Below are 24,659 nucleotides of genomic sequence, written 5' to 3'. Positions count from 1 at the left end.
AATAGTCTCTCAATTGGATTAACGTTGACCTAGATCTCTTGTTCAGCACCAGCTTACTATTTCTCATCAAGACGTCTTTTCTCTCAAGTTTTCTTGCTGGGTAATTCCAAATGAATTATTGAGGACATGTGCACACGCAGATGGAGACATGGAGAAGGAGACAGGGAGGTGCACGTAAGAAAATGATGGGCGTCTGGCCTCTTAGGGAAGACCTGGGTTCCTGTGACGTATCCTCAGGGTCTGTGGCGTCATTCCTACCTGTCTTCCTACCATCACTAATTCACAGAGCTGGGCGGGGGGCAGTGCTAGCTGTCAGACTGCTGACTGAAACGTCAGTGCTTGGAACCCCTCAGCCTCTCTGTGGACAAAGATAAGGCCGTCTCCTCCTGTGAAGGTACACAGCCAGAGATACGGAGGGTCTCCAGGAGTTGGAGTCCTCGATGGCGGTGAGGTGGGATTTTGGGGGAGAGGCAGAGGGTGGGGGGGAGGGGAAGAACTTCTTTAAGGGGCTTTTGCTCATCTTTGTAAGAAGCAAGGGCCACCCTCATTTTAAGTCCCACCAGCACTCCTCGCACACAGGTGACAGTGAAGATGTGCTTGGAAGTCAGTATGGTGGGACCGCCCAGAGGAAGGCAGCAGGAAGCACAGCCGCAGTCCCACACTGCAAGGGCAGTAAGATCCTTCCTAAGGGGCCGGCCGCCTCCAAACACCTGTTGGAGAATGATGGCGGAGAAAACACGCAGACATGGCTGATGGCGGTCAACCCAACTGTCCTTAGTGGCTGCCTCCTCCAGCAGCCCTTCACCGAGCTCAAAGGTGCCTTCTTGTCAAACCTCTCCACAAACACACCTTTCACACGGAAAGAATGTGGCATTTACTGCAAGGATTTATGGATCGAGTCATTCTCCAGCACGAAATTTACTTAGCAAAAAATAACATACATGTCTTGTTGGTTTTTTTAAAAAGATTTTACATGAACTGGTGACATAAATGGGCTATGTACACCCTTAGTCCTTATGCTGTCAAATGTTTACATGGACATTAGGGGATTTAGCGATTCAGTTGGTACAAAGACCATGTGGTAATGTGAAGACACCGGATCAACAATGAGAAGCCTGCATTTGGCCGTCAGGAGCTCTGGGTTACAATGTCCATCTTCACCACGAGTCTGCCTGACTTACTCCCTTCCTTTATAAAGTGTGGATAATTGCACCTATTTCATGAAACCATCGGAGTAAACCAAGTGACTTAAAAGACTGATCTTGTGCTCAAGATTACCTTTGTTGCAATTTCCTCCTCTTCTACTTAAGTCATTACCATCGATCATCATTGTTTTCATCGTTACATCGCTTTCACATCATCACCACCTTTCTCATCACTGAAGCGGTATCACCACCATCGTTCTCGTGACTGTCTATCACTGTCACCATCTTCATCACCACACCTGCATCATCACCACCACCGTCACCAAGATCACTGCCATGACTGTCACCATCTACTTCAGCAACATCATCCCCAGGACCAGCGCTACTGTCACCATCATTACCATGGGCCTCCCACCACCATCACCTTCATCACCACTGTCACCGTCATGACGACCATCATCGTCTTCATTAACACCCTTTTGTCATCCTCACCATCGTCATCATCTCCATTATGATCGTCACCAGTGATGTCATTTCTGTGTCACTATCTACAATGTAATAATGGTCACTTTCACCACCACCACCGTCATTAACCTCCCTGTCATGTTCATAACCATCATCATCATCATCACCGTCATTACCACCTTCACAGCACAATTACCATCGTCTTCATCACTGTGGTCATCATCACTGACGTAACCTTCACAGCATCAGCATCGGCACCATCACCATCTTCTTCTCCATCATCGTCCTCAGCAACTCCACCACCATCATTGCTGTATCTCATCATCATCATCTCTATCATTGTCATTGACGTAACCTTCACAGCATCAGCACCACTGCTACCATCATAACCGCCTGAGCAGCAGCAGCAGCAGCACCATAATAATTATGAATCATCACCATCATCACCACATTTTGGTCATCGTTAACAACATCAGAGCCACCAGCACAACCATCAGGAAAGTCATCATCACCTTCACCACCACCATCACCATTTCTTTAACATCATCACCTATAACACCACATCCATTGGCATCCTCACCACCACTGTAAACATTTTATCATCATCTGTTACCTTAGTAACTGCCACATTCACCACCGACACCATCACCTGGTCCACACGTAACAGCACGCGGATTACTTCTCAACATGGTTGAGAGGTTCATCTGTCCAGAAAGAGGGACAACCAGAGATAAGAGAAATATGTTACTTGACCAGGCTGATGAAACTGAGAAACCCTCAAGATAGGCGTGCTCAGAAGGACCCGTGGGCCAACAGAACAGAGCCTCGGATTACTGCCCCAGTCTGAGACTCTGTCCTCCTCAAGAAGGCTGCCACCCTGAAAATCAGACGCACAGCTCCCCTGTCATGGGTTAGACCTTTACTTGGTACCTCATGGCCAGAGTATTCGCAGCTAGGGGATTGCTGGGTGGGCTGAAGGTAGTCTTCTCCAGGTGCTAGAGGGCAAATCCATCTATGAGGGAGGGCCCTGAGTGATGCCCACCACCTACTGCTGTGAGGGTCTTGGACACAGTGACACCACACATTGAGTGACTTAGAGGACTGACAGAAAGTGCTCAGTGTTTCAGCTCTTGCAGGGAGATGTGTCCGCAGACATCCAGCTGAAGAGCCATGTCGGCAGGTGGGGGATACTCAACTCCAGTCACGACCTTCCCTGAGCTGGCCCTAATTCCCTGTGACAATCTCTCCTTTGTGACAAGCCCATCTGTCCTGGCTCTGAGATCTAACTTTCTCGACAGCACGGATTACAAACTTGGAGAAGACGGAAGCAGCCATCTCAGTAGCAAGTGACTAACAGTGGCCTGAAGTGAGCAGAGAGTGTGGTGGGGGTGGGAGGACCGACCTCATTCCCTGTTGATGGGCTTGTTGTGAGGTGGCGCTGCCCGGAGGGGGCCTGATATCAACAGGGGCTAGCTTGAGGTATGAGCACCTGCAGGGGGACTCTGTGTCTTCTGAGGAGCCCTGGTGGTGTTGTCAGGTCTTGAACTGGTAACCAAAGGCCACTGGGAGGAATCCAGAAGCTTCTCCAGGGAAGAAAGATGGGAAATCTCCTCTCATAAAGATTTACAGCATCACAAAACAGTGGCAGACCCTCCTGAGTCAGAATGTACTTGTGGGCAGACTTGGGGCTTCTTTCTCCTTCTCTGTGTGACAGTGCAGTCAGGTCTGCCCTTCACAGGTATCCCTGGCTGCAATGCAGACGTTTCCCCCACCCCAGCCTGTACCTCCACCTGCACGTGGAGAGAGAGGGCACTTGTGATCCGACCAGGAAGAGTGGAGACCACGGCACTGGGGAGGGAAGCAATGACACCGCGAACCATTCTTGAGATGTCCTGACAGCACTGACCACAGGGCCCTGCACAGTGCCCTAGGGCCACTGAGTGCAGCCTGAGCTGGCAAGGTCCCATCTCCCCAAACCCTCCTTGCCACAGGCTTCACATAACCCAGGGTTCTTGTGTGGGAAAGCTTGGCAGGCATGGGTGAGGGGGGTCTGGAGAGATGTTGGTGCTGACCAGATGCCCTGTGCGGCGTCCACACTGCCCTGCCTGGTGCTGGGTGCCTGGTGACTGCCCAGTAGTTGGGCAGCAGAGGCACAGCCTTGCAGTAGCCTCTGTCCAGAGCCTGGGCACTCAGGCCAGTGGCTACTCCTCCTGCATCAGCTTTTATCTGAGCAGCACAATGAGCGCCCTGATCATCTCCACACGAATAAAAGGCCTGTTTCCTCACGTTACTGCCAATGCCACACGGTTCCTGTGTTAAAATGAAGAGATGACAAAGGGTTTCATTACATGAGTGATTTTTCTAGACATCAAGATACTTTCCTGCCGAACTGGAGCAGGAATTGCATGACTCCCCAGAACGTATGGGGCCGGGATGAGGAGGCGCGATCGCAGCAGATGCGTCAATTATTAATGCGCTGTGTAAAAACAAACCAGCAGAGCCGCACCTTCCTTCCTCCAGGGAGTGAGAAGATCTAGGGATTCTCTGAGTCAAAATCATTTCAAACCTGTCACTTGTGGGAAGGGAAGGTCTCTGACCCACTCACAAGCTGTTCTTCATGGGTAGAAATACAGGGAGCCTGCCCCCCACAAGCCCAGGCTCAGAGCGCCCTGCCCCTCACTGTCTCCCACGAAGGTGACTAGAATGTTCTTTTTTCAGTTCCCCTTGCAGCTTGGAGTGGTTTGAGGTAAACTTCCCAACAATAAGATGTAAAGGGGATTGTTGTTGTTGTTGTGTACCATCAAGCTGGAATCAACTCAATCAAGCTGACCTTCTCATGGGTTTTCAGAGGCAGTTTTAATTGCAGCAGAGGAGATTGCCTATCTTTCTCCCATGGAACAGCTGGTGGATTTGAACTGCATGCCTTTGGGATGACAGCATAGCTCCTTACCGCTAGGTCAAGGGAGATGGTGGGGATATTTTTGCTTTCCTGATGAGTAGGAAAGTGGATGCGATAGCAGGTGCACTAGCAGTCCTTCTGCAACCATGAAGACAAAAAGCTAACAACTAAAGACAGTCGAGTCCTGGGGAATGTCACTGAGTTAGCGAACCAGGGCCCTGGTTAAGTTTCCTTTCTTCGCATAATGTGAGATAAAGACAGGTGTTCAGTGCTCGCTTCTACGTCCACTGGCTGATGGGACTGTCCACATGCATGGCTGTCCATGGCTCGAGTCACCAGGCAAGTCAGCAGCACCACCTTCCTTGTCTGCTGCCCTCTGCCTGGTCCGGCCCCTCTGCCTGGCTGGGCCCCCTCTGTGGCTTGCTCTGCCTGGTCAGGCCCCTCTGCCTGGCATGGCCCCCTCTGCGGCCCTCTCTGCTTGGCCACGTCCTGGGAACTAACTGCTCTGCACACAGCTAAATAACTGAGCCCCCAGATGAATATGCACCTCATCAGCCCCCCTAAAATAGCTCCTCTGATGACCGGCTCCTCCTGCAGCTGGGAGGTTTGTAATTAGATGCAGATCCAGCGGCCCAGCCCAGCAGGGGGCTCGGTGCCTTTCTATAAATTATACCAATCAACAGCAGAGGGAAAAAAACCCCACAAGGACATTAAAAGTGGTACTTTCTTCTAACTGACATACACAAGCAGTAAATCACCACCAAACGGCGAGCGGGAGGGGCCGGGTCCTCCCTGGAGCCGCCGGCTCCGGCTCCCGGCTCCGTAAATGCGAGTCATCATCTTAATGATGTCTTTTCAGGAGATGCCATAAATCACCCAGCCGAGGGAGCTGTGGACACACAGGCGCAATGGGGAGCCTTGCCAACACGGCTAGGCCCTGCGGCATGCACACCTGGACGGCCACACCTGGCTGGGCGCTCGCTGTGCCCCTCGCTGGCTGATGGCCTTCAGAGAGGGCCAGCCTCAAGGCTGGTCTGGCATCGGCCACACTGTCACCCGCTCCTGTAGGGCTGACTGGTGGGGTGATACAGAGCCCATGAAGATCAGAGAAGCCATGCCCGGCGGGGGAAACAGTCTGCCATCTATGATCACCATAAGCTGGTTTTCAGAGTAACCAGCCAGAACCAGTTCTGAGAGCAACTAGAAGCTCTGGCTGGAGACAGACCCCTCCCCTTTATGAGCACGGTGTTCCCCCCACGCCCCAGGAAAGGCACGCAGCCTCCCGGGAGGAAGAAGCCGCTCAGCTGCCTCCTTGTTCTCGGCTGTTAACACACTGGCTTGTGCTTACAGATCACTGACCCCAGTGGGAGGAAGCATTGATGACGCCTCCACCAATGTCCTATGCCAGCAAGGCTTTGTGGACTGCTCAGGGCTGGGACCAGGTGCTGGCCTGGGGGCCCTTGCTGGAGGTGAGGCCCTCAGGTACAAAGACCCGGGCCCCTGGGAGGGGCAGGGAGGAGCAGGGGGTCAGCAGCTGACAGGCTCTCTGTGGGCCTCACGCTGCTGCTCCTGCTGTGAGGATGGCCTCAGAAAGTTCCAGCAGGCCCATGGGCTGGGCCAGGGGAAGTGACGGGCAGGAGGAAGACTGTGTGGAGACCTCTGGTCAGGCACAAATGCGAGGAAATCCGCATCCCCTCCACTCCAGAGCGGACTCACCACGCAGGGTGGGAGGAAGTCCAGGAAAGGGTCATCCCTGGGGAATAAGAATCCTGATAGGCCATCCCTGCCCAAGTCCGGGGGAGGGGTGGCCTGACTCCGCCCAGAAGTGGGTTGTGGTTGATGAGCCACACCTGAGCAGGGCCAGGACCCTGACCATGTCTGAGCATTACGGACATGGGTGGAAGGCTGACACGTCGGAGCCCCAGAAAGGCCTGCCCCCCAAGCCACACCCTAAATTTGGACATCAGCCTCCTGAACTGTGTACACGCAAACCTCTCTCCTTTACCACCCGCACTCTCAGCCTCGAGCCCCCCACGCGCTCAGTCCTGACTCAGAGATGGCCTTCCATCAGGCCCGAGGCCATACGTAGTGATGGGAGGAGACTGCTCATTTTCTTCTGAGGAAAGATTAGAACTGCTGACTCTTGGGTTAGCAGCCCAAGGTGGACACATCTGGGGTGAACAGTGAAGGGTCAAGCCCAGGTCAGAGTTAGGATTGTTCCAGAAGACAGCCAGGATCACCCACCTATCTGAACAATGGACAGTGGTCACAGACTGGTCCTCCCTGAAGTGACTAACAGGCTGAGGCGCTGGGACTCATGTCCTCCAAGTGCGAGGTCAACAGTCACACCTAGGACATGAGGGACTGTGGACACACCCCAAACTGTTCTGCTTTCTCAGCCCTTCCTTCCCCCCAGGGCCCAGGGCCCAAACAGGCATTTAAAAAGAGGGACCCAGGTGCATCTGGGTGCAGATGCTTCCAAAATATTGAGGACTCTGGGTGGTCCGTGGTTAAGTTCTCATGTATTAGCCAAAATGCGGGGCTTTGAACACACCCAGGGGCCTGGGAAGAAAAGGCCTGCTTATCAGATTGACAACCAAGATCAAAGCCAAGCCTGCAGTTTGCTGATTCCAGGCCCCTCTTCCCTGCTCCCTGCCCTCCCTCCCTGTCTGCGACCATCTCCATGTTGCTGTGGTTGTTGACTGTCTTCCAGCGAGCACAACTCATAGACTCATAGCGACCCTATGAACAAAAGGCCCGAAGCTCCTCTACAATTAATGACATTTATCAAAGTTCACAGTTTCCGGAGGCGTGTTGTTTAGGAAGTGGATGCCACTCTGGCTTCCAAAGCTACACACCTTTAACCCAGATGTCTGGCCACCCTGGAACTGCCAAGGCCGTCTCTGACAGTCTCTCCATCTGCAACTTCTCAACAGGGAAAAGGAGGAAACGGACCCGAGAGAGGGGTCAGGTCATAACCAGACATTCGGAATTAACGGTCTTGGCTGTGATGGTCATTGGGTGTCCCCATCGGGATCTGAGGTGACCTTCAGTGACATCCATTCACCTTAAACAATAACACTATTTAGCAGCTGTTCTGTCGTTTCCAGATTGTATTCTCTTTAAGGCTCACGACGGGAACTTCCCCACTAGGCAGTGGTTAATAAAAGGTGGTACAAAACGAACAAACGGAAGGCTAAAAATAACAATGAAAAGACTCGACCTCTTTCCTCATGACACCCTCCTTGTAGGACATAGTAGAATCACTCCCTAGGGTTTCTAAGACAGCCTCATCTTTCCCTGAGAATGCTGGTGAATTCGAACCACCGACCTCCTGGGTAGTGGTCGGGCTCTTCAACTGCTCTGCTGCCAGGAAGTGACTTAAACAGCACCGTCAGGGAAACGCGTGCTCGCGGCATGGCGCACAAAGGGAGGGTGAGAGGGTTGGGAAGGACTCGTCCCTGCTTGCCAGGTCCCCCCCACTTTCAGACAATAAACGGGTTAAATGGACGATAAACAGCTCCCTGGCGAACCTCGGGAGGGAGGGGTGGCCGCGGGGATGCCTTCGCTCTGAGGGCTTCGACGGATCACTCTGCTGTTTCAAATCACATTAAGAATGAATTCTACACATTTTCCCCTTAATGTTCCGAAGCTGGAGCAAAGCCGATGCCTCATTAAGACCGAGGGCTGGTCGTTAACGTGCCCACGGCTGCGAAGGAGGCTCAACGCGGGCTTTCTGTTTCCTTCTGACGACGGCACAGGGTCCTAAGTGTCTTTGTGCGGAGGCTCAGCTGAACTGCAGCTGCAGCAAGTCCAAGAGAACAGTGTATCCGGAGGCCCCTTCGGCGTCTCGGCTCCCAAAGGCCGGCCACTCAGTAGACCTGTGGGGCCACAGTGCTCTTGACCCCAGAGCTGCGGCCTGAGCGCAGGGCCTCCACCAGGGGCCATAATCCAGGGGTCCTCCCTCCCTCCCATCCTGCCCCCCACGCTCGGCTACACGCAAAACTGCTTCCTGAGCATCTGCTCGTCTCAGGCATGTGCCTTCTCTCTCCTCTCCTCTCGTCTCCTCCCCTCTCGTCTCCTCCCCTCTCCTCTCCTTCTCTCTCCTCTCCTCTCCTCCCCTCTCCTCTCCTTCTCTCTCCTCTCGTCTCGTCTCGTCTCCTCTCCTTTCCTCTGTCTCTTCTCCCTCCTGTCGTCGCCTTGTCCCTCCTCTTGTCTCCTTTCCCTAGAACGTTTTGCTGTACTTTTCCTGAACATGCGTGAAGTAGTGAAAGTCCCGCTTGGTAATCTCCACATGTTGTTCGGTGACGGCTCACTCCTCACAGTGGCCATCATTCTAGCGCATCTGTCCCCACACTGTAGGACTCATGGCCCCAGCCTTCTTCTCCTCCACGTCTTCACGTGAGGGAGTAGTTTTCTGGTGCTATTAGCTCAGAGCCACCGTGGGGTGGGGGCTTTAACAAACAGAAACTCCCTCACAGCAGAGGAGGCTCCAAGCCCACCTCCAGGGCCCTGGCTCTCAAGGAAATGTCTCTCTGCATCGGTTTTGGAGGGGGCCCGTGTCTCTCTCAGTATCTGTGGGCCTGGTGCTCCCTGGAGACTTACACGTGTCCTGACCCAGCACACAGACGTGGGTCCAAACAGACGCACCTGCCTCCTGGCGATTCCTGGTGGGACTGATGTCTCCCCACCTCCTGCTAGTTTTCCCCTCATTTTCTCTCCCACTAAACACAGCTCTTACAGGCCACACCCCAGAGAAACCTCCTTCTACCAGCTCAGGGCTGTGACCGAGTGAGGTACCCTAATCTCTGTGGGATCAGACTACCTTGTGGGGGACGATGGCCCCAGTATATAAGCGCCTCCAACCCCACCTTGTTACCATCTCAGAGGTTAGGTGGTTCCCAGCAAGTAGGACAATTAGGCAACACTGAACCGGAGTCCGGCCCAGGACAGGTCAATCTGAGCTGCCCACTGTTGACCTTGTTTATCGTTGGGGGCCATCGAGTCGGCGCCAGCTTGGAGCTGACCCTCTACTGGGTTTTCAGAGGCTGCAAATCGCACGGGAGGAGATTACTCACCTTCTGTAGCTGGTACTTTCGAGCCAGAGCCCCGAGGGGACAGTTTTGACAGAGTTCTCTTGGCTTAGAGGTAAGGGATGGTGCTGCTGATCCAAAAGCAATTGGTTCGACGTCAGCAGCTGCTCTGTGTGAGAAAGATAGACAATCTCCTCCCGTGTGACTTACTTCCTCTAAAGCCCTGCTGGTGCCCGGGGTCGGTTCCGACTTGACGGTACACAACAACAACGACTCTCAGGAGACAGAACTGAACTTAGGGTTTAAGGAGTGTCTCAGGTAGTGGCAGTCCTGGGGTCTGCCCAGCTTCAGCTGACCCAGGAGAAGCAGAGTTTACGAAGCCAAGCTCTGTTCCACACCCTCCTGCCCTTCGCTCTCTCTTCTGTTAGGGAAAGCAACGTGCTACAGCTCAGGACCTTTCCACCTAGACCAGAGGGCCTTGCCTCACCTGGCGACGTGTCAGGCTTCCCTCTCACGGGGGCGAGGGGCTCTCCGGGACAGGTGCCAGCCCCCAGCACTGCACCTGCATCTGGGGTGCCCGCAGCGACCTCCAGGCTCGGTTGCCCACGCTCCCGCTGTGCTGAGTGCTCTGTTCCAGGTGACGTGCACACAAGCGCCCCCACCCCTTCCCGGCCTCTGAGTTCCAGCCACTGGCCGGCTCTGGACAGATGCCTCCAGACTGGCTTCTCCCACTGAATGCTGGCATCAGGGAAGCCATCAGAAACCTTCAGCTTGTCCCACCCTATCTTCTGTTTGAGTTTTGTCTGTGTCATTGCAGCGCGTGGTGGGGGGCCTGCCTGTGGAGCGCCCAGAGGTTTCCCAAGGTGACAACTGCCAAGACTCAGGGAGCGGGAAGGAGCACTCAGCCTGGAGGAGAGGGCAGCTGGAGGGATGATTTCTAGGCCCATGAGTTGAGTTTTAAACCAGGACTAAACTCACCACTGTTGAGCTGGACCTAGCCTTCCCTCGGGCTGCCGAGGCCCTAACCCTTTGGGGGAGGACCAGTCCTCCAGGTGCTAAGGCTGTAAATCTTCAGACTTCTAGTCTTTCTCCCAAGGAGCAGTTGATGGATTTAAACCACGGGTCTCCAGTCAGCAGCTTGGACGTGGGCACTATGCCACTGAGGCTGTCTCCAAGCGATGTCCATGAAGGACTGAGAAGGGGCGAGCGTCTGGCGGGCTCCTGGGTGGGCAGCATTGCAGCTGGCCACTTACGGGCAGATTTCAAACGACCCTCTTCCACTGTTGTCCTTACCCTAAACCACTGCCTCCATGTGCCAGCTGCTGCCAGGGGCTCAGCAGCGACCCGAGCAGGCAGGACGCACCCTGGACACAGACGACTTCTAGCCACGTAAATGTGATTTCTGACAGTAACTGGGTTTATTTAGGCCATTGCAATGGTGTCCAATTGTTCGGAACCATCCGTGGGGGGGGCTGATGAGACGTGTAGTGCCAACCCTTAGCAGCCCAAGCTCTGAGGAGTAGCTGGTATTTGTTTACTGCACACACACGAGGACATTTCAAAGCTGCAGGACACTGTTGCCACCGTTATGACCACTGTCATCAGCACTGTGACGATTCCACCATCGCCGCGTGATGACCATTGTTAGCACGGCCACCACCATCACCATGATGGTTGCTCCACCGCCGTCACCACCATGAGGAACGTGTGTTGGAGGGCTCTTTAGGGATCACCTCCACGCTCCCAAATGTGCTTGTGGTCCCCAACCAGGGACGATATTGTTCCCCTCCTGTAGAAGGGCTGTCAGTACCTGGAGATGTTTTTGATTGTCCTGATGGTCCTGCGACTGGTATCTACAGGGTGAAGGTAAGGAGGGTGCTGATGTCTCCCCGTGCCAGGACAGCCCCACCAGAGGAAGACTGAGCCCTAAATGCTGGCCGTGTTGTCTCTGATAAACCCTGGGCTAGGAAATGGCTTAAGACTTGAGAGACTTTTTAGAGGTGTCTGAAACAAGTACTGCGTGGTTGAAGTGAGGACAGCATCTGGGCTCTTTCTCCCCCAGTCTTGCCTTCTGTCCCAGAGTCCCCATAAGGTCCCGTCTCTGCTCAGTGTCTCAAGCGTAATACCAGGAACCAGCCTCGATATCCCTTCTGCCCCCCTCCCCCTCCCTGAGCCAGTCCTGTCAAGCCCTCCTCCCTGCATTCCTGGGCCCCACGTCCTTTTCACCCTTCATATTCACACCTCACTGGCCCCACCCAGCTTCTGTCTTCACTCACCTGGTCTGAGCCCTCCTTCCTGGTGCTCCCACACCCCTACACAGCACCGCAGGGCTTGAGGACTACAGACCAACTCACATCCTCAAATGCTTCTCGTGTGGAGAAAACCAGGACCCCCACTGGTCTGGGAAGGCCCGCGTGACGGCTCCCTGCTCTCCTCCTCCATCTTCTCTCCCACCCACTTCATCTTTGTCGGAGAAACAGACGTTTTGAGGCCCAATATGGCTACACTTTTGCTTTCTGCCGGCTCAAGCCCAGATGTTAAAGCACTCTTACACACCACCTGCGAAAGTGGGCTTGAAAGTCGGGAGTCCTGGCATGGAGCCCCCTTTGTTCGCTAAGGCCATCGTAACCCCGCCTCATGCTGTGGAGCCGGTGCACAGAAATGAACGAATCCCGCCACCGTCAGGTGCCATCTCCACGTCAAGCCCCTCAACAAACTCCCGTGAGACGATGACGGAGCCTCTGGCTTTGCTCAGGTCAGACAGTCTCCTCTGTATTTGGAGGCCAGTTTAGACGCTGGTCCACACAGAGACAATCCTGCCTTTTCACCCTCAGGCTTCCAAACGCCTTCCTGTCCTATGACCTTCGCAGTCCCCTCTGACCTGTACATGGCAGCCCGTCTTGGCACAGGTCCTGCTCATCAGCTGGGGCCTTGGGGTGTCAGTGAAAAGCCCTGTTCCCCACCCCAGCCGCCTGGTCACTGCCTGCCGTCGCAGGTCCTCCATGTCCCTGCTAAGCTCGGCCTCTCTGTTCTCCTGTTTGTTGACATGTTCACCAGCGCAACAGTGCTGGAGAGGAGAGGCCAGGAGGCAGACAGTGAGTCACTTCTCAGTAAATGCCTCTTCTGGACCAGAAGGATCTCTGTTTGCTTCCTGTCTAAGAGGGCCTTTCCTTCTGCAAATGAAAACTCTCTCCAAGGAGCAATTTGGGAGAGCAAACACACCTCTTTCTTCTAAACTCACAGTCTGTTGTTGATTTAGGAAAACAATCAAGATGTTTTCTCTGGCCCTCGAGTCCCCCTGGGGTAAGTTTCACTACAAAATAAAAAATATATATTTGTACTGTTCACATATAAGCCAAATGGGAGAGCTTTTCCCCAAACCCCTTGAAGAATCTTCCACTACTCTCAAAAACTTATTACCTTTATCCTCAGCTGGGAGTTTTCAAATGTTGAAATGACGTTTAAGGATGAGAACTAATGAGGTCGTCTTATTTGGGGCTGTTCAGCTTGCCCCTGAGTGTAAAAGCCTTAAAAGCTTGGAAAGAGTCGTTGAAGTGGTGTCACTGTGGTTAGAACACAGTCCTGACTCAGATCCTGTAACTGTCACGAGTGGCAGATGGTCTGAGGGTGAGAGCACATGTCTAGGACAAACGGGTAGATGGACAGACGAATGGATAGATGAATGGACTAAGGGGTCGATGAATAAATTGAGGGATGGTTTGATGAATGGATAAGTGGTTGGTGGTTGAATGGACAGGTCAGTGGATGGGTGGATAGACAGAAATGTGGGTAACGGATGGGTGGATAGATGAACGGAGGGACAGGTGGAAAGGTGGGCGGATGAACACTGACCTTACACTCACATTCACTTCCTTCAATTCTGTTAACAAATTTCAGATGAATTTGTGCCAATTCTACCCTAATCTACAGGTTCAATCTGCAGCCTACATTATCTATTGAATGCTCTTACTTCTAACCACTAGCTCATTATGGTCGAGTCAGAGCCAACTCACAGCTGGCCCTTCAGCAGGTTTTCAGAGGCTGTAAATCACACAGGAGGAGATGGCTCATCTCTCTCTCGGAGCAGCTGGTAGATTTGAACCTCCTAATTTGAGATCGGCAGCACCACTCCCTACCAACTAGGCCTCTAGAGTCCCTTCTTAATTTTAACAGACAACTTAAATCTTGACGGGGCCACTCATCCTTCTCCTGAGACAAAGTGTCCGCACTCGGGCCACCCAAAGCTGGCTGCCTGGGACAGTCACACCTCCCCTCCTTTCTGAGAGGACAGGTGAGGGACGATGCTGTGTCTGCCCGGGCCCAACCCGCAGGGATGCAGCTGGGCTTGGGTGCTGCGCCCTCGTGACACACAGGTACATGGAGGACGCATGCCCTGAACATGAGGAGCACGCCATCAGTGTCCCCCCAACCCTCACCTGCTCTCTGGGTGTAGATGGCTCCTGAAGTCATCAGTTGGGGGGGGGCACTCCCAAGTGCTGGGCTGCACAAGGGTGATGTGTGTGTGTGAGAGCGTGTGTATGTGCAGAATCGGGTGGGTGAGCGTGTGTGTGCACGAGGAGATGAGCAGCCTGTGTGAGTGTCGGTGCATGAGTGTGTGTGAGCCCGCGTGTGCGTGAGCCCGCGTGTGCGTGAGCGTGGCCACCAGCTCCATCAGGCCTGGGCGCAGGCAGAAACCCCACTGCAGGGTCAGTTACTAGTTCTTCCAACTTGACGGCACACAGCAACGTAGCTGAGAGGGAGCAGCCCCGCGACCCGCACCTTGTCCTCTCACTGAGGATTACGGTTTTACTATCTCTGACATTCTCCAAGAAAGCAAATCCGCAGACACAGGGTCGACTCTGACTCCTAGAGGCCTACAGGTCAGAGAAGGGCTGTCCTCGGGACAGGAGCAAACGGCCTCACCTTTCTCCTTTGGAGCAGGCGTGGGCTGGAACGGCCAGTCATTTAGTTAGTGCAGTATCCCAACTCAGGGCCAGAGGGCTCCTGGGTCATGGTCCTGGCCCCACGCAAACACACGAGGGCTGGATCGTCTCATTCCTCACTGCTGCACCCTCTGTCGACCAGCAGCAACCACGGAGAAGGCCCCCTGCACCTGCCTGGAGACGTCCTGTTGCACACGGACCCAGCACCTCATCACTGCCTGCCATCAGTACTTCACCCAACAGGCAACAGAAGATGGTACAGCCTGCTCGCCAGGAAAGGCCTCAGGCACCCAGCCCCGTGCACTCTAACGCCACCTTATCCTTCAGCTGGTCTGCAGAGCAGCCACTGTGTAGGGTCTGGGCACCACTCGCCAGTGTGGGACCTGGTCACAGGTTCCTTGTTTCCCTGACAGTGTCCAGAGGCTCAGGAGGTGAGGTGAAGATAAGAGCAATGGCTGGACCAGAGGAGGATGCAGCCGTCTGCATCAGGCCCACGGTCACTGCCTACTGGCTCCAGGCCATCTGAGCCTTGACTCGGGCTGCGTACAGGAGCTCCCTGGTTGACAACATGGTCACAGTCACTCAGCAGGTGCGAAAGGGAGACGGCTGCTCCAGGGTCCCACATGAGCGCCATGCATGGTGGACACTCCAGGCTCTCATCCTCACCCCCCACCCACGCAGGGTGTGTCAGTGCCCAGTGTCAAATTAAATCTCTGAGCACGAAATGAATGATGGACACCTACAATATGAATATATTCTAAAGGAATATTCTCTGAAAAATTATCTGAGCATTTGCAGCAATTTAATGTCACTTTTGTTTCTTAAGGAACTTTCAAAAATATTTCATAAAATATTGTATAACATATTTAAATTAAAATGTTTCCTGAACGTAGCCATTAGAGCGAGTCAGGGGAGGGCTAGTTTTCTGTGTGAATGCAGCACGACTCTGGGGAGAACGTGGATGCTGAGTCCTGGAGGGCACTTCCTAGTGCCCCTGGGCTCCAGCGAAGACAAGGTCAAGTTCCTCTAGGTCTCCACCACAGGAAACACGCTGTGGGGCTTGAGCAGCAAGACGACCCTCAGGACAGGCAGGGAGGGGATGCCGTGCGAGGTGCGTCTGCCTGTGCCATGTGTCCCTGACCCTGCACATGTGGGGCTCCAGCCAGGGCACAGGTGCACCTGTGTGTGTGTCTGTGCAGATATGTCTCTGCCTGTGCACAGGTGTGCCTGTCGTGTGTGTTTGTTTGTGAATAAGTGTATCTTCTCTCTGTGTGTGTGTCCGCTATGCGCAGGTCTGTGTTTGAATAGGTGTACCTGTCTTTTGTGTGTACACCTGTCTGTGCATGGCTGTACCTACTTCCCTGTGTGTGTGCCTGACTGAGAGGGACTATTCTAGTCTCTGTACAACGTGCCTGTCTTGTGTATATATACCTGTCTATGAATAAGTGTATTTGACTGGCTATGTGCAACTACCTAGGCACAGGCTTGTACCTCCCTTTTATGTGTACACATATCTGTGCATGGGTGTACCTATGTGTTCAGGTGTCTATCTGCCCCTGAGTGGATATTCCTGTCTGTGTACAGGTATATCTGTCTTGTGTGTAAATGTTTGTCTGTGCATGGGTATATGGTGAACTCACGTGGAGGTGAGCCTGTCTGTGCATAAGCGTGCCTGTCTTGTGTCTGTGAACAGGTGCATGGGTGAGCCTGCATGTAGGTGTACCTACCTATGTACAGGTGTACCTACAAGTGCATGGGGGTGTGTTCCCAGCTGTTTGTGCAGGAGTGTAACTGCCTGTGTACAGGTGTGAAATACTGTTGTGCACAGGTGCACTCGCTTGCCTGTGTGGTTGTGTGTCTGGCTGTGTGTGTGTGTGTACCTGTCTGTGCACAGGTGTGTGTATCTACCTGTATTAAGTGCACTTGTCTGTGCGGTTTTCTTCTTTGAAGGTCAAACCACATATTTCCCACTGCTGATCACAGACCTTCAGAATCGTGCTGCCATTTCCCTGGTTCAGGGGTCCAGCCTGCGGGAGTGGTACTCCGACACAAGCCACTCTACCTTGACCTGCAGACACCTACACTTTGTTATTTTCAGGTCTGTGCATTATTCCTCCCATGATCGCCAAGAGCTGACTGTGGAGCTGGCGAGGGGTCTCCTAATTCATGCCCTTATTCATTCCTGGACTCTGATGGGGTCCCCTCTGTCCCTGTTTGGCAGATAGCTTCCTCCTGGCCTGTAGGTTTGAGGGGGACAAACTAGTCATCACATCAGCAACCACACCTGCTGCTGGCCGATGGACTGACTCAAGGTGACCTCCTAGGACAGAGCAGAACTGTCCATGGGTTTCCGCTGCTGCTATCTTTATGGACCCTGGGGTTACTGTGAGTTGGGACTGACCTGGGAGCAATGATTTTCTAAAATTCAACTTCTGGGACCCCTGGAGGCACAAATGATGAAAGCGCATGGCTGCTATGGGGAGGCTGGGTGCTTCCTTCAGACCAGAGGTGCTTCCAAAGAAAGGCCTGGCAACTGCTGTACACCCCTGGGTCTGCTCTGACGTGTGGGTTCACTGTCACGATGTGGAGTCAATATCAAGAACTAAACTGTGTCTCCCCAGAACGTGTGTCCACATTGCTGGGCCACTGTTCTCAGTGGGTGTGATCATGTCCCATCCTGTGGCCTGACATCATTCTCCTGTGTGGCATAAACTCTCTCCTCCATGAGGCTGGGGAGTCAGGAACAGAGGCGGGCGCCAGCGAGGTGGGGTACCAGCTGCAGGGTTAGTCTGTATCCTGAGTCAATCTGTTTTGAGAAGCAAAAGGCGCTGAACAAGCGAACACAGACCTGAGGGACAGTCACTCTCAAGAAAGGAGAGTGGTGGGCAGAGGTAGCCCTCTGGGCCCTCATGCTGAGAACCTTCTAGACCCAGTAAAAGAAAGGAAATCATCAAGGAATGCGGGGCCCAGGGACTTGAAACGAGGCAAGGACCGCCACTAGAGAGAAAGCCATCCCTAGAGTCAGCATGGAGGAGTTTTCAGGTGGAGCCTCTTAAATTCCAAGACAATACAATTCTGTCTGCGAAAGCCACCTCCTTGTGAGAGAACAGAGGTAGTGAGCTTGGTGGCAATTGTTTATGTTTTTAGCATTTCCTAGAGAATTCACTCTATGCTGGGCCCACTTCCTGCAAATGACTTCTCACGGGGTCTGGAGATGGCAAGGCCTCTCTTGCCACTTGATTTAGACAGTGGGTGGAGGCCAGTGGCTGTCACCAGGGTTGTGGAGACTATGGCTCTGGCAGCCATCCAGGTAGCCAGAGATCTCCTTCTGCCACGTCCCTCCACTCAAGCCAGCTCTCCTCTCCCTGCCCTTTCCAAGAAGTTGCTGCCATTCAGGGAGGTTTTGGGGGAGAACATTCCACACCCACGCCTATTTGTTCCTCTAACGCATTTATCAGGATGGAACGCCTGATGAATGAGGATTACAGGCAGTCCTGCTGAACCATCAGCGCTCCGCTCCCTGCGCCCATCAAGCTGTATTCACTTGCTCTGTGATTGGGGCTTCTTTCAGGAAAACATTAACTTCCTGTACACAGAAACGGGGGCAGAAGAGCACCCCAACCCTGTGCCAGCAGGAACTGGATGGGGGTGAGCGGATGGAGGGAAAAGAAACAAGAACGCTGGCAGTTGCTAAGCTGACTCCAGCTCCCAGACATCTGAGCGACAAGTGGATTGTGCTGCAGCATCTCAGGCCACCGTCTTCATAGGCAGTGTGCCAGGCCTTTCTCCCTCGAGCTGCTGCCTGCGTTCAAACCACCTTTCGGTTAGCAGCCAAATGCTTGGTGGGTGGGCTAGCATTCATGTGGAGGGTGTGTACGTGGGAGCCTACACCTGTGACAGAGCACGCTCACATGATGGGTTCATCTGGAGGAGAAGGCATCTCTGTGCAGAGCCCACAGTGGACACCTCACTCCTCACTTTTCCCTTGGAGGCCAAGGACCCACCTCCTCTCAGGGCCAGAGCTTAGGACAGAAGCAAAGGACTCAACACCAGGACACGCTGTGATGATGCCGCCACCTCCTCAGGTGATCGCACACCATGGTCAGAACTCAGATGTCTCTTCCCTCCCTCAGCCAGCAGCATGGCCATTTTGTGCCTGTGACAATCTGAAACAGGAGGGACACAGGCCTGCTTTTGCCTCCCGGGAGTCTGCTCATGTCAGACGGATCCTGACTGAAAGCAGAGAGGATGAGAAGAACGCCTATCTGTGCTTTATTGACTATACAAAGGAGTTTGTGTGGGTCACAACAAATTGTTGTTAACATTGAGAAGAACGGGACTCCTGGAACATTTAATTATGCTCATACAAAACCTACATACATCTACTAAGAAGGGGAACCCTGTGTGGTTTAAAATCAGGAAAGGTGTGTATCAGGGCTATATCCTTTCTCCATACCTATTCAATCTGTATGCTGAGCAAATAATTTTAGAAGCTGGGCTCAATGAATAATAATGTCATGTCAAGATTAGAAGAAAACTCATCAACAACCTGCATTATGCAGATGATACAGTCTAGCTTGTAGAACGTGAAGAGGACTTGAAACACTTACTTCAGAAGATCAAAGACTCTAGCCTTCAATATGGGTTATACATCAACAATAAGAAAACAAAAATCCTCCCCACTGGGCTGATAGGCAACATCATAATAGATGGAGAAAAGATTGAAGCTGTGAGTGCTTGAATTTTACTTGGATCCACAGTCAACACCCATGGTAACAACAGTCAAGAAATCAAGACGTGTTGCACTGGGGAGATCTGCTGTCAAGGACCTCTCCAAAGTGCTAATGAGCAATGATGTCAGTTTAAACACTAAGGTGTACCTGTTCCAAGCATCATCTTTTCAGTTACTTCCTGAAAGTCGGACAATGAATACAGGTGAAAGAAGAAGAAGCAACGTCTTTGACTTGTGGTCTTGGAGAAAAGTATGAGATGGTCCGTGGATCGCCAAGAACAAACACATCTATCTTGAAGGACATGAAGCCAGGATGCTCCTTAGAGACCAGGATCATGAAACTCCTCTCACAAACTTTGGACCTGCTGTCAGGAGGGGCCAGTCCTGGGAAAGACATGGAGCTGGGGAAGGTGGAGGCACAGAGGAGAGGAAGACCCTCAACGAGGTGGAGTGACACAGTGACCATGCACTGGATGGTGAGGGGAGCAGGATGGGGGTTCACAGCTGTGGCTCCCAGGGCTGCTGTCGGTCACAGCCAACTTGAGGGCACCGGGCACCCACAGGAACAGTCGCTCCTCAGGAGAGCGCCGGGTGGTCTGCTTTGGTAAAGGTTCCTGCCTTGGGAACCCAGAGGGAAGTTCTCTCCTCCCTCACAGGGTCTCAACGAGCTAGAAGGGACTTGATGACAATGGGCTTTGGAGGCCAACAGAGAGCAGTGGTGAGTGTGGGGCTGCTGACTGAAGGTTGGCGTTTGAACCGCCAGCCACTCCCGCTAAGCTCCCTCCTTAAGACTGCAGCCTAGGAAACTCCCAGCAGTCTGCTAGGCTGCACGGGGCTGCCGGGTGTTGGAATGGACTCTCAGGCACCCCACTCCAACGAGGAGATGGACAACAGTCCAGGAGAGGTGTCTTCTGGGTCCAGACACAGCCCGCGAAATAAGCAAGGAGTCGCACAAGGAAAGCTCACTCTGCTGCCCGTTTGCCGTCAGCCCTGAGGCTCTTCAGCCGGAGCGTCTCCTTGCTCCCCACTGGTCTTGAAAGCATCGCTCTTGGTCTGTGGGCATCGCCGCCCATGCAGCTGTGCAGCCGTGCAGTCATGCGGCCGTGTTGTCATGCGGCCGTGTCGTTGTGCAGCCGTGCAGCCGTGCAGTGAGCATGCCTCCTCCACTGACTGACGCTTGTCTCTGCATCAGGTCCAGGTGACACCCCCTCCCCCCTCCGAGCCCCAAGCCTAGTCTCATGGGAGCCTCCACTTGGAACAAGCTTATCTCTGTTGAAAACGAATCCTTGGCATTGTGCTCTGTGAGAGAAGCCAATTGCAAAAGAACATATGCCGACTCTGTCCAGAATGGGAGGGTCCATAGACAGGACTCCTGGCTGCTGGCAGCTCAGGGGCGGGAGCTGGCAACACGCCTGCTGCTAGGTGGGGGAAAGTCTCTGCAATTAGACGGTCGCACTGCATTGTAAAAACCCTTTAAAAGCTCATGGAACAGCACAGGTTGAGGCACTGCAAATCGTGAACGTAATCTATGTGAATCTTAACAACAAAAAGGAGGGAGGGGTAAGTAAACGGGAGGGATCCAGGCGAAAAGACAGGTAATGATGGACAAGGTCCAGTGGGGATTAATTTTATAAAACATAATACATGGGAATGATTGTATGAAACACCACATGAACGGAGAATAGTGTGAAACACAATGTATACAAACTCTGTAAGCAAACCAACAAAAAAAGTAAATGAAGAAACTACACTGAAAGCAAAGATGAGTCGTTCCAAGAACCATTTTCCAAGAGTGACAGTGTGAGTGACAGCTGGACGCAGCAGCTATCTCAAAGGTGGCGGGTCTGGCTACCACAGAACCACATCCTCACTGTCACCAGCATCGTGGACTCCCGTGTGGACGGGGTCTGCCATGCCCTAGGTTGTGTCCCCACTCCATACGGGTTGACACAGCTGGTTCTGATTCTTGGTTCTGTGCAGCTGTCCACCTTGTGGGCTGATGCCATCTCTTCTGAGATGTCAGTGAGGCAGGACTAGAGGGGGCTCTGACATGGCCTGTGCCACCTTTCCTCTGACAAGAGACCAGAGAAAGATGGGGGAGTGGGGAAGGGTGCTAACTACCACCAAGAACAAAGAGCCAGGAATGGACCTTGGGTCCCTTCCCTGAGAACCTCCTAGACCTTGAGGAAGATTAATGACAATGACACAGGGAGACCTCTGAGGACACAGGGAGACCTCCGAGGACACAGGGAGACCTGCGAGGAACGCTGGGTTCACAGATGCTCAAGGGAGGGAAGATTTCCCCAGGGCAGACAGAAAGAGAACGCCTCCTTTAGAGCTGGGACTCTGATTATGCTCTTCTTTTAGCTTCCTAGTCAGTGAGAGATGAAATCTCTGTGGTCTGCGCATTAAAGCAGCTCTAGAGAATGGTCATTCCTCATGGATGGGGTTAAGTGACGGGGACACAAGACTGTGACTTGCGTCCTTGAGTGCTGCGTGCAGAGTCTGAGCTCCAGTTTACGGTGAATCTCCAACCCAACCTTCAGCTCAGAGCACACAGGTGGTTCAGCAATGTCACCAGACTTGGTGGTGACACTGGGCCCAGTGAGCTCCGTGAGGAGAGGGCGGATGGTGCCTGTGTCCCTGGGGGTCGGGTGGGGTGCTCTGTGCTTACTCCTCAAGTCCCTGAGACTCTTGTCCCTTCCAAGGAGCTTTGGTGACAGAACAGAGTGGGTTGTTAACCGAAAGGTTGGCAGTTCAAACCCAATAGCAGTTCCATGAAGACAGACAGGCAGTCTTCTCAGTTAAGATGTCAGCCTTGGGGCTGCGGCTCTCAGTCACTCTGAACCTGGAATAAAACACTCTGGCTGCTCAACAGTCAGTCAGATAATCGACGTGTTCATAACAGTAACACCGGGGGCACTGACTTCTCAGAATAATCAGCTACACGTGGGTAGAGCGGCAGCACCCGCCCAGGACGGAGCCTAGACAGCAGCGGGGGTAGAACGGGAGAGAAGATCACAGGGATGGCGTGGACAAGTGCTGCTCCTACGGGGGTTCTCGTCAGTGTTCCTAAACCAAGCGGAGAGAATGCAATGGAGAACGATTGGGTTTCTAAACTTTGCTGCAAATACAAGTAAAACAAAAACAGGACAGAGAGTTACATCCTCAGAACCCCCCTGGAGGGTCACTCCAAGTCAGAACGGACTTGCGGGCCGTGGGTTAAGTTTGTGGGCACCCCTCCAGCTGGGTGTCGGAGGTACAGTGAGCGTGGTGGGCAGCTCTGCTCCACACGGGCATTCAAAAACCTTCTAAAAGTATTACTTCATTGCATCTTGCTGAGAATTTATGCAGTGAGTTAGACTTCCTGTTAACAGTTTTCACACAAATTGCTCTGTGCCGTTGGTTACACTTTTTACAGTGTGTCGCCATCTTCACTGGTTCCGTTCTCCGTATTTCCTTTGACTTGACTTGTCTTTCTCTCTTTGCGGACTCATGTTTGCTTTTGGGTAAAGTAGACTGTTTGGTGTCATGTATGTTTTTGTGACTGTTGCGTGGGAACCAACTCCTAGCTGACCCTCCAGCGGGTTTTCAGAGGCAGTAAATCACACGGGAGGAGAGTGTTCATTCTTCTACCACAGAGCAGCTGGAGGATTTGAACCGTGTGCCTTTGGGTTGGCAGTGTAACTTCTTACCACCAAGCCATCAGAGCTCCCTGGTCTCATATATGGTTCATCTTTTACAATATTGCAATTTCATTGAGTTTACAAAGCATATCGTGTTCTCACTTGCTCATTTCATTCCCCAACATGAATTACAATACCTGATCTCTGACTGTCCACTCATTCATACTGCCGTCCTCTCCACCCTACTCGCCCCTCCTTCCTTCACCTCCCTGGTCACCGCACTAGATTGATCTCCTCTGTTTAAATCCTCCAGCTTTTTTTCAACAGCGGTGGTGTGCAGTATCTGCCCTTTTAATAATAGGGGTCACGTCAGTATTTGTCCTTTCGTGGTCACTCAGCACAATACCCTCCACATTCACCCACATTTTAAACACTCATCCCCATTTCACGGCATTGAATGCAAAGGAAAGATGCTCCCCATCACTGTGGGGGGCCCTGGCCTTCAGAGGGGGCGTTTCTCACAAGGGCGGGAACGATAGGGGATTCTCACATCACATCAATCGCACTGTTGTGCAGACAGGTGGCCATAGTCTCAAAGGGCAGAGGACACTGCTGGCTGACGTCCCGTCACCAAGACACAGGGTAGTAACACCTTCTCCCTTCTGGGGCATTGATGCGTTCACCAGCGAGGGCCACACGGAATGCTTCCCGGTCACAACAGTGGGTCACACATGGTCTGGTGCCTCAAGGATAACCCTCGTACAGTGACCCCTTCCTCCCACGTCTCACTCAGGAACAGGCGGAAGGTGAAGAAAATGTCCAAAGAAGCATGTTCAGAGGCCAAAAACCATGGCCCAGAGGCCAAAAGCCACAGTCCAGAGGCCAAAAGCCACAGTCCAGAGGCCAAAACCCAAAGTCTAGAGGCCAAAAGCCACGGCCCAGAGGCCAAAAGCCATGGCCCAGAGGCCAAAAGCCACGACCCAGAGGCCAAAAGCCATGGCCCAGAGGCCAAAAGCCATGGCCCAGAGGCCTCCCAGCACACTTGGAGCACCACGAGGGGACCCGGGAGTGTCCTCCTACAGGCCTCTCTCAGCACATTCGGAGCACCATGGGGGGCCCTGGGAGTGCCCAGGAAGGCCTGCTGCCTCCCAGGACATGTCCCTTCCGATGGCTGTCTGTTCCCATTACACCCTCTTCACCAGGGACTGAGCCCTCCCTTGCTCCTCCACTCACAGGTTGGAGGGCTGACACCCAGCTCCCGCCCACAGCTTTGTCTTCTGCCCCGCTTGGGGGACCCCACTTACTCGCACAAGCTGCTGGGGGAAGGGCCCCCGCGAGTTCTCAGGGACGTTGATTGGGGGGATGACCCAGTCCCGCTTCTGCCTCCGCAGGCCACTGGGGTTGAGGTGCTGGGGCCACGGCAGCAAGGTGTCATTGGGCGCCTGGGAAGGATCCAGAAGCACAGACTTCCTTCCTTTCTGTGGAGAAGAGGTGGAGACACAAGTCAGGCTGGGCGTGAACGGAGGACTGTGTGAAGGGTGTCTGTACCACTCTGGAAGAGAGAGAGGGCATCTTGGGAGACGTGGTCACGTGTCAGGAAGAGGATCCAGGAGGCAGGTACAGGCTGGTGTGGGCTCCCAGCAACACAGATGTGACTAGGGGTCCCGTGTGAGACTATTGCAAAGTGCTTGGCTACTAAACCACAGGAAAAACGCCTGGTGATCCACGTGTGAAAGGTCTCCCACATCAGGCACCCCTAGGGCACAGTTTTCACCCACACCAGGAAACCCCAGGGCACAGTTCTCTCTCACACTGG

At 53.3% G+C, this 24,659-nt stretch overlaps 1 protein-coding gene across 1 annotated transcript in view; it reads right to left on the bottom strand.

Annotated features, from left to right (window-relative positions):
- CDH4 (cadherin 4, type 1, R-cadherin (retinal)) overlaps positions 1-24,659 on the bottom strand; it is a 104,556-nt gene that overhangs the window by 47,270 nt on the left and 32,627 nt on the right. Inside the window, exon 3 of the mRNA XM_006896931.1 lies at positions 24,148-24,321. Within this exon, the coding sequence (XP_006896993.1) occupies positions 24,148-24,321 (174 nt within the window). The remainder of the gene's footprint in view (positions 1-24,147; positions 24,322-24,659) is intronic.

Source organism: Elephantulus edwardii, unplaced genomic scaffold (genome assembly GCF_000299155.1).
Source record: "Elephantulus edwardii isolate Elephantulus edwardi_28Jun2011 unplaced genomic scaffold, EleEdw1.0 scaffold00193, whole genome shotgun sequence".
Taxonomy (NCBI): Eukaryota; Metazoa; Chordata; class Mammalia; order Macroscelidea; family Macroscelididae; genus Elephantulus; species Elephantulus edwardii.
Note: the sequence above shows the minus strand (reverse complement) of the source record. Positions and strands in the feature narration are given on the sequence as shown.